The sequence below is a fragment of the Leucoraja erinacea genome, chromosome 3 (assembly GCF_028641065.1).
Source record: "Leucoraja erinacea ecotype New England chromosome 3, Leri_hhj_1, whole genome shotgun sequence".
NCBI lineage: Eukaryota > Metazoa > Chordata > Chondrichthyes > Rajiformes > Rajidae > Leucoraja > Leucoraja erinaceus.
This window is the reverse complement of record NC_073379.1, coordinates 66,756,327-66,766,586: the sequence shown is the minus strand read 5'-3', so window position 1 is coordinate 66,766,586 and position 10,260 is coordinate 66,756,327. Positions and strand designations below refer to the sequence as shown.

The 10,260-nt window shown below is 37.9% G+C and overlaps 1 protein-coding gene across 1 annotated transcript in view; it reads right to left on the bottom strand.

Moving 5' to 3' along the window:
• Positions 1-4,705: 4,705 nt before the first annotated feature.
• Positions 4,706-10,260, bottom strand: part of LOC129695676 (A disintegrin and metalloproteinase with thrombospondin motifs 19-like) — a 392,435-nt gene continuing 386,880 nt past the window's right edge. The window contains exon 23 of the mRNA XM_055632842.1: positions 4,706-8,403. Within this exon, the coding sequence (XP_055488817.1) occupies positions 8,252-8,403 (152 nt within the window). The 3' untranslated portion in view covers positions 4,706-8,251. The remainder of the gene's footprint in view (positions 8,404-10,260) is intronic.

The window sequence follows — 10,260 nt, the reverse complement described above, 5'->3', positions numbered from 1 at the left end:
ATTTCAAATATTTTTTGTAAATATTTTTTAGTTGAATGAGCCCATTTATTGAAATATATATAATTATTAAGGGTTTGGACACACTAGACGCAGGAAATATGTTTCCAATGCTGGGAGAGTCGAGAACCAGGGGCCATAGTTTAAGATTAAGGGGTAAGCCATTAAGAACGGAGATGAGGAAATACTTTTTCACACAGAGAATTGTGAATCTGGCCAAATTTAGTGCCTTCCACCACAGTGATAAATGCTGTGGTGGATGTTTGTGTTAAAATTTTATATTGTGTTTTTGTGTGTTCTTTTTCATTGTACCGCTGCTGGAAAATTCATTTCACTTGCACTTTATGCGCAAGTGACGAATAAAACTGATATTGATTGATATTGATATTGAATCTGTGGAATTATCTGCCACAGAAGGCAGTGGAGGCTAATTCTCTGGAGGCTTTCAAGAGAGAGAGATAGATAGAGCTCTAAAAGATAGCAGAGTCAAGGGATATGGGGAGAAGGCAGGAATGATGTACTAATTGTAGATGAACAGCCATGATCACAGTGAATGGCGGTGCTGGCTCGAAGAGCTGAATGACATACTCCTGCACCTATTGTCTATTCATGAAATATATATATTTTGCGGGTTATTTTACTGCTTATGTGTTAGAAAAATTCTAAGCTTCTGTTACGTAAAGTACAAGCAGAAAGGTTGAGAATCATTTTCAATTGCCCCCTGAACTCCCACTGCTTCTGGACCCCGCCGGGGCCTCTTGGAACCCCAGCCAATACTTCCTACTTTTTTTTCTGGAGGTAAATATCATGCTTAGTCCACGTTGCTTAAATTTTTTGAGTGTACTGTATGAGAAGGGATTTTTAATACAAAGAACAGTGTGTGCCTGAAAAGATCTGCCAGGGTGAGTGGTGGAGGCAGATACAACAGTGGTGTTTAAGAAACTTTTAGATAAGCACGTGTATATGCAGTGAATGGAAGGAAATGATCACGTGAAGGGAGGTGAGTTCAGTTTAACTTGGCATTATGTTTAGCATGGATATTGGGGGATGAAGGCCTGTTCCTGTGCTTTGCCCTATGCTCGATGTTTGTTCCAATATTTAAACTGGGAGGAAACATCCAATTGGGCTATCAGGCTAAAGGGCTGACAATTTAGAGACCGAGAAAGTTGGGTGTAGATGGTGGCGAGTCACACATGAACTATGTATGGGTAACAATGAACAATCCCTTGTGAGTGTTGGGACAGTAAGCTATCCCTCCTCATCCTTTCCAGTCTTTGCACCCATTGGCAATGTGAGCAGACCACCCCTGACCAGCCTCTCTACCGCCATCTAGTGGAACTGAATAGGACTGATCTTGTTTAGTGCCATTCATATCTGTTCACACAGAGCCAGAAGATCACCAACACTGATAGACACAAAGTGCTGGAGTAACTTATCGGGTCAGGCAGCATCTCTGGAGGAAAAGGATAGGTGATGTTTCAGGTTGGGACCCTTTGTCAGATTGGTCTGGTCTGATGTCTGAATCAGGATCCCGATCCGAAATGTCACCTATCCTTTTTGTCCAGAGATGCTGCCTGACCCATTGAGTTATTCCAGCACTTTGTGTCTATCTTTGGTACAAACCAGCATTTGCAGTTCTTTGTTTCTACAATCACCAGCTCTGATTTCCTGCCCCTACACTATTCCCGGAGGTCCCTTTGTATTTCTCAGCTGTAAACTGGCCCTTGGGAATGTCAGCCTAAAGGTAATCCCCACACGCAAGGTCCACCTTTACTACATCACTACCCCGAGATTCTTCATTTTCTTTAAATGATCAGATTGCGGAGATTAAACAAGGAATTCTACCTCAAATGGGCACAATTTTGGGAGCTTCAAAACGTGAAATCTGAAATGATTTGATAGACATGTTGCAGCATTTTTGTTTATTTATTAATTCATTGGATATGGTGAAACTTGCATTTCTTAAAAGTGGCATCACAGGTAGATAAGGTGGTCAAGAGGCTTCGGGCAAGTTGGCCTTCATCAGTCAGGGTATTGAGTATAGAAGTTGGGACTTTACGTTACAGTTGTACAAGATATTTGTGAGGCCACATTTGGAGCATTGTACACTGTTTTGGTTACCCTGCTGTCGGAAAGATGTTGCTATGAAAGAGAGCAGTGAAGATTTACAAGGAGTTTAAGAGGGAACTGCAGATGCTGGAGAATCGAAGGTACACAAAAAAGCTGGAGAAACTCAGCGGGTGCAGCAGCATCTATGGAGCGAAGGAAATAGGCAACGTTTCGGGCCGAAACGTTGCCTATTTCCTTCGCTCCATAGATGCTGCTGCACCCGCTGAGTTTCTCCAGCTTTTTTGTGTACCTAAGATTTACAAGGATGTTGCCAGGACCTGGGGCCTGAACTTGGGCAGGCTGGGACTTTATTCCTTGTAGCGATGTGGGATTTTATAGAGGTGTATAAGATCATGAGGGAAATTAATCAATTAAATGCACAGGGTCTTTTGCCCTGTGTAGGAGAATCAAGAATCAGAGGACATAGGGTTATGGTGACAGGTGAAAGATTTAATAGGAATCTGAGGGGCAACATTTTCAAGCAGAGGGTGAAGCGTATTTGGTACCTGCCAGGGGAGATACTTGAGGCAGGTACGACAGCAGCGCTTAAAGGACATTTGGACCATTACATGGACAGGAAAGGTTTAGAGGGATATGGGCCAAACACGGGCAGTTTGAAGTCATATAGAATCCAGACAAAACAAGGATGCAGACTACCTTTTCAAAAGGACATTAATGGATCATGTGGATTTTATAACAATTTGAAACTTTTATAGTTATATTACTGAGGCTAAGTTTTAAACAGTGCAGTTTTATTTATGCTGAAGTCTCGATGAGTCAATAGTCAACTTGACCATGGCACAACTAAGTCCACTTTCCGTTTCTCAAAATTGCCAAAAGACTTTGAATATCTATGAATGTCACGCATATAAAAACCCTTTAAAAAAAAAAAGTCATACTATTAAACAAGCATTAAAACTAATTTAATTAAAACACTGAAAAGAGTGCAACCACTAAATATATTTAAGTATATAAAAGCCAACTGTTGGATTCATATAAATGGAATCATTAAAAACAAGTAAATTACCTGAAACTGAAGGGTCATTCCGCCTCATTGAACTTAACCAAACTTGATGCTACAGTAGGTCTATCCCTGCAGAAGGATTTTCCAGCAAAACCTCTGGGAAAATTGGGGGATGCTGGAGAATGTTGGATTCATCAGGTCAGAATGTTTCAGAACCGTTCAAACAAATGTGAATAATTTAAAGAACAAAAAAAAATGTATAAAGTAAAATAAAACAATAAGTTTACTTTAAATGCCTTTAAATACTAGAAATTATTATTTTTTTAAATCACACAAAGAAAGTAAAATAAATGAATCGCTTATTTTTTTTGATGAAGATTGTAGACACCATTCGAATGAATGGGTTCAGATTACATCTCCAATTTAAAGGTGAGGGGCTGGATGTGAAGTGCATCCAGAACCTCAACACACAATATTTGTTCTATCACTGCCAGACTCAGTGCCAAGTTGAGTGATAGACATCAGTATCTGACCTTTAGCTCATGCCCAACTTCCAAGTGAAGCTAACCATTGAGAAGCACATCACCAGCAGTTCTTGTTAGCAACCTCGGCAAAGGATACGATCTAATCCAACAATGCACTTAAAAGGCTAATTCATACTGGGAATGGTCCAGCGGGGAACAACTAGCTATGCCTTCCTGATTAAATTTTACATTGTATGCCTCGTTGTCACCTTCCCCTCGCTAACAATGATCTATTCTACATTTTCCTTGAACTTCGTCCCCTTTGAATTCTCGTTTTCACACATTACCCTTTCATATCTCTCGTTTCCCTATCTCCTGACTCTCAGTCTGAAGAAGGGTCTCAACCCAAAACGTCACCCCTTCCTTCTATCCAGAGATGCTGCCAGTCCCTCTGAATTACTCCAGCATTTTGTGTCTACCTTTGGTGTAAACCAGCATCTGTAGTTCCTTCCTACACAACTACCTATTATTGGTAGCTGGTCTTGTACTCTGTGCTGGCCAAAGTTGGCCATACAGTTGTGAGTGTAAAGGGAGTTTGGTAGGAGGCAGAGAACTCACACTTGCAGGGCAATGGTGTTAAGAATTATTATTTTGGAGATGTTGTCACCTATTCTCACTGATTGTCGAGGATCCAGTGGGAGAGGGGGATTGCTGATTCCTAGTCCAAGGTTAGCAACTTGGGAGTACTATATCAATCAGGTGCAGGACCTTGCTCGCTTTGGACTTTGAGCTGAAGAGTGGAAGTCCAAATGATTGGGCGCATAAAATTTCTATCCCGTGGAATGAACCTAGGTTAGCTTCCTTTATAAAATCTCCTTACAAATCATAATGCTAAACTCTTCGGATTTGTTTATTTTTAATGCTCATAAAAGTGAAGAATGCAGAATTTGATTTTATTGATATTTGGGAAATCAGCACAATCAAGATCATAAGTGATAGGAGCAGAATTAAGCCATTCGGCCCATCAAGTCTACTCTACCATTTGATCATAACTGATCTATCTCTCTCTCCTAACCCATTCTCCTGTCTTCTCCCTATAACCCTTGATATCTGTGGTGTCAAGTGGATTCACAGATCAAATGTGTTATTAACAAAATCACAGTGGCAAAAATGATTTTAAAATATTGTTTATTTTACAATTTACAGTTTAAAGAAATGTCTGGTGCTGAGGCAGCACATGTACAAGATCAATAGATACATTTTCCCAAGTTTGCAAATCCCATTACACTCAACATTTCTTCAACATTTTATTAAAAGCAAAGAATGCAAGACAACAATATTTCAAATGTTACACTTCTAAGATCTACCATTCTATAAAGATAATTTCCAGTAACTGCACCTGAAGTAAAAATAAAAATCAATTCAGAAAGCTGCCAAATAATATCTTCTACTTTTAAATGATTCCAGACAAGTTAATATGAAATTTCTTACTAGAATAAAATTATTTGCAATTTACTCTTCAAATAAAGCAAAACAATAAAACCAAAAGAGGCGACTAATGGATAAGAAATACCCTGCTTATCCATCATTGCATGCCTCTTGTTTTGTTTCACATACCAATTACCATTTTGTTCTGCAGTTTATAAATTGGCTATAGAGAAGACCTGGCTATTTTTGTATTCGTTACTGTATATGAATGAATTTGGCTATTGAAGTGCACCAGATCTGGGCATACAAAGAGAAAGAAAGAGTTTCAGTACAGCTTGCTCTTTTGAGTTACAGTGTTTCAGCTTTGCCAGCATGTAGACACATGGAACAGATATCCTCAAACTAAATTTACGTGGTCAGGTCTTTTTCCACACCTGCCTAATTACTACAATTTGCACGGACACAAACGCGTTTGCGTACTTATTAACAATTATTGTCCCTCTTAGAAATAGAGCACCTTGTCAATTTGGCATATTGTTCATTTTCTGATGAATACTATTTAAGTTAGCTAAGGTCCCAAGAGAGACAGACCGTCAACATTTCTGAAATAAAACATACTCATAAAAAGCTCAACTTTACTTACAGTCTGTAGAGAAAATTGTGGTCATCAAATATGTTAAGATTGAGAGCTGAATGTACAGAACTGATGCTTGTGTTTGCAGTCAGCTGAGGTCAAATTTAAAATAATTAATTCCCAATAAAGCAAGCTCTTAACTTTTGAAGCCTGAAACTCAATCAGCCCATCTTTAGTCTTTCAAAATGTGTTCAAAATAATGGCACTTAAGCTGAAAAGTTTATAAAAATATAGATTTTAGTGTTATACACGGTACAGCTCGGTGTAGAGCTCTGATGCAGTGAATAATAGAGGAATAAAAATCAGCTACTAGTTCTTTATAAACCTCCCAACTGAAAACATAGGAACTTAAAATGTATATTGTGGTGAAAATAATGTGCTCACAAACTTATCACTAAGCAGAATTTTTTTAAGTAATGTGGGTATTGCTATATACCTCAGTGGCATGTAATGGAGGTAAAAAACATGCTAAATGATGTCGACAGTTACAATCAGCATTGTGTAGCAAAACCTTGAAATTATGCTATGAATTTCCACTTAATTTAATAGAGACATTTTACTTGAAATGAATTAATACCTCCGTTAAAAAAAAAGCCAGACCAAGATAATTTTAATATTAATCAGTCTTTCAACTTATTTGTGTTTGTTTTATCGGAAATCACATCTCATATAACATAAAAAACAGAAATATTATAAAGGGAGTGAAATTCTAGCAAGGGAGTTCACCTAGGCCAGATATGTTTGCTATCCCTAAGTAGTTGCTGGTTAGTGGACAAGGGTATGTAGGTCTGATCAGATGGGCCTTCCCCATGTGGTTTTGCTGCATGGCAGCAAGGAGCATTCCCAGACTGATTCAGACAGGTTTGGAGGGATATGGACCAAACGCGGGCAGGTGGGACTAGTGTAGCTGGGACATGTAGGGCCTGTTTTCATACTATGCTACGCTATGACTCTGACTCAATGATTCAATAAATGGTGTCCTAAAATATTTAGAAGTACTTGTTTCTACAGAGACCAGGCAATCATCCCAGTAAAGGTCTCAAATCAGAAAAACTATGAGTAAGCAATCGCAGAAAGATTGCTCCTAGTTGGATTAGGAATCACAATGCACTCAAGAGAAAATAAAATGTTTAAAAAAAATTGTTGACCCTTCACTTTATTGCAGTTCTGCTTGTGGAATATCTCACTGGGACACATGCCTCTATTACAAGGGCATTGATATTGGGACCCAGCCCTTATATTTAAGTCCCAGGAGTTTGAAATCGTCAGGGAGAGATTAAGGTGGCAGATAAGGATCACCCTGCTGAATTTCTGGTGACAAAATAATATTTTGCCCTTATTTATTTTGTAGCCAATGCATATTCTGAATAATGGCATCATTATTTTGATTTTTTTTTCTTTATCCAAGTTTTTGATAAAACCATCTAATGTATTACTTAATTTTGAAAATGTTTCTGAAAACATATAACTTGTCCAAAAGTATCCAAAAATGTTAAAAAAACAATCACAAATAATGAATGACTATGGTGGAGTTATTTCTCTACACCCCTTTGAGATTTGCTGCATATTTCTGTATGTACTTCAGCCAATGCAGGTTTTTTGCTTGCTTTTATCCTGTATAACGTCTGGTACAGGGTTATGTTGTGCGTTATGATCGTGAGAACTATCTTAAGCTGATTTTTCCGTGAATCAGAAGTGTCTGTTCTCTATGGCTATCCTGTTATATCACTCTACCCACACTTGCCATAACTGTATCCAGTTGTTCATGAATACCACAAAACATTTTATTCTTATTCTTATTACTATCTTGAAAATCTCTTAAAAAAAATTAATGGGAGAATCTGAGTAAAGTCAGATTTCTGTAAGTCAGGTCTTCCAGAAACCGGGGAACCCCTGTATTTGGCAATGCACAGATGTGGAATCTTAAACAGAAAATATTAGACGAGAGTAAATATGCCCACATTGCATGTGCATTATAAATTTAATTCGCAGAGTTGTAATCCATAATATTTTATTCTCAGAATTTAGCACCTGAAAAGTTTAGCGGATGTTTGCGATTAATCACAATGTTCCATTCAGCACTGCTTCACAAATCTCTAAGTGTAAACTGCAAATAGTGAATCTTTTTACAATAATGTGGTTGACATCTATTATTGACTAAAACGTTAGACAGTACCTGAATGATGCAAAGTAATTCAGTGTTTCGCTCCACAGTGTTTTACTCTCAAGTCACTGTTTTTTCAAGCAATTGTTATTGTCAGTACTGATTGCATGATGAGAACTTCAATATTTTGCTACATGCTTTCTCTACAGTTTTTGAAATGTTACAGTAAGCGTTAACACCAGCTGGCTTAACGCGACCCATGAACTTAAGGCCCACTCTGGGTTAAACTACATTCTGACAGTTGTCATGTATGAGCAAGTTGCAAGGTATGAGCCCATCTTAGATATAAAAAGCTAAATTATCTGAATTTTGAAAACCACTGAACAGCACTCCAAAAAAATCTTGGTAAACAAAAAATAAATTAAAATGAATAAATTATACCTAATACATCAGTACCTTGGTCTAAACAAGTTGTAGTTCTGTATTTTCATAAATTAGATTGTACTTATAAAAAATAAGTTTGGTGCTGATTGCAGGAGTTAAAGAAGGTGTCAACTTTTATGCTGTAGCTTTTGTGCATAGAAGTCTCTACAGGTTTCACAGCAACGTTGATACCACCTCATGTCCTGACAGAGGTTTGTTTCGCGTATTATTTTGCAATACACTTGCCACTGGTCCTTCAAACATTTGAACGTCAAGGCAGCTGTTTAAATAAGAGAGAAAAATAGAGAAATCAGTCATTTCACAAATATTCAGTTTACATGTCATGCTTCCTTTTGAATCATTAACTCTTACTAGGGCTTGTTCTGCCAATTTCCTTTGTTTCTCCCCTGAAAGAGTTAACTCATGCTGGCACACTGTTTGAAGAACTATGGCTATTCACCAGAATTTCTCATCTGTGGGCAGAATGCAAGAGCTGTGGGGCATTGTAGACGGATGATTTGTTCTTGATTACAGATGTGAACACTACTGAATATGACACCAATGAATGTATGGACACTGAGAATGTCTGAAGAGTTTGTAGAGAATGTATGAGGTTTGGTACATATTTTATTCTGAACAAAGTTTATTTTTAAAATTTTAAAATTTTAAAAAATGATTTTGAATTTCAAGATAATTAATTCAGTGAAAATTCATTTCACTGCACCTTTGGGCGCATGTGATGAATAAAATTGACTTTGACTTTAACCAAGCCTCATCTTTTCTCGCTTGACATCCACATTCCAGGAGTGAGCTGCTTCCCGAATGCTTTATTTAAAATTTAAAAAAAGACTGAATAAGGGATGCTTGCTTCCTATCGCTACAAAACACTATAAGAAAATTTATGGAGTTACCATAAACATTGTCCCATGTCTGTTACTGAATTGAAAACAGTTTATTTTATGGCTGTATGTTCCAAATTGAATGTGAGCCCAGTCAATATTTTACTGACCTGTTTAATAAGCATACATCTAAGGCTTAATTACACTGTTTAAAATGGAAATACTCTGTAGCTGTTTAATTTGTATGTGTGCAAGGTCTGGTGCTGGCAGTGTAATACGAAAGCCTTGGATTAGTTTTGGGTAAACAAATAACAGTATTAAATATTCCTTTTCTGTCAGTCTTGAATTAATTTTCAAAATCCTTCCATATTCTCTGTTTATTAAAAATAATTCTGAGAGCTTGAGAAGCAAGAACGCCAAGTATATAATTGAGCAACCTTGGCTAATAAAGGAGAAATTATAAGAATTAAAAAAATAACTGAAATGAAAATGAAGAGGAGTAAAGAAACCCCCGGCCGGACAAGATGGAAAGGACAACAAAGGAAGGATAAGGAAGAAGTAAGAGTTGCAAAACGTGAATGCCATAAAACGCATGAATGATATCAAGATTAGTACTAAAAGTTTTTATAAAATCTTTTAGGGAAAGAGTTATATAAGCATTTTAATGACAGATGCGTGATAGCGTAAAATGAATTCAGGAACTTGCCAAATGCTCTTTTGTGTCCTACAGATGATGATGATAAAATATTAAGGAAAGCTGAAACATCATCGTCCGATTTAATTTGTCAGTTTGAATAATAGATTGTGATATAGAAATTTACAGGATTGCCAATAGAGTCATAGAATCATACAGCATGGGAGTCCCTTCGGCCCAGCGTGCCCCATCCAAACTGGCCCCACCGGCCCACGTTTGGCCCATATCCCTCTAAATCTTTCCTATCCATGTACCAGTCCAAATATCTTTTGCAATAATCTTGACTCGTAACAAGGACAGAGTCCCCCTTGTCCTCACCTTCCACCCTACCAGCCGTCACATACAACAGATAATTCTCCAAAATTGTCGCCACCTCCAACGGGATCCCACCACTGGCCACATCTTCCTATCTACTCCCCTTTCGGCTTTCCGCAGAGACAGCTCCCTCCGTAACGCCTTGGTCAATTTGTCCCTTCCCACCCAAACCACCCCCTCCCCTGATACTTTCCCCTACAACTGCAGGAAATGCTACACTTGTCGTTTTACCTCCCCCTTCAACTCCATCCAAGGACCCAAACAGGAAAGCAGACTATTATCTAAATGG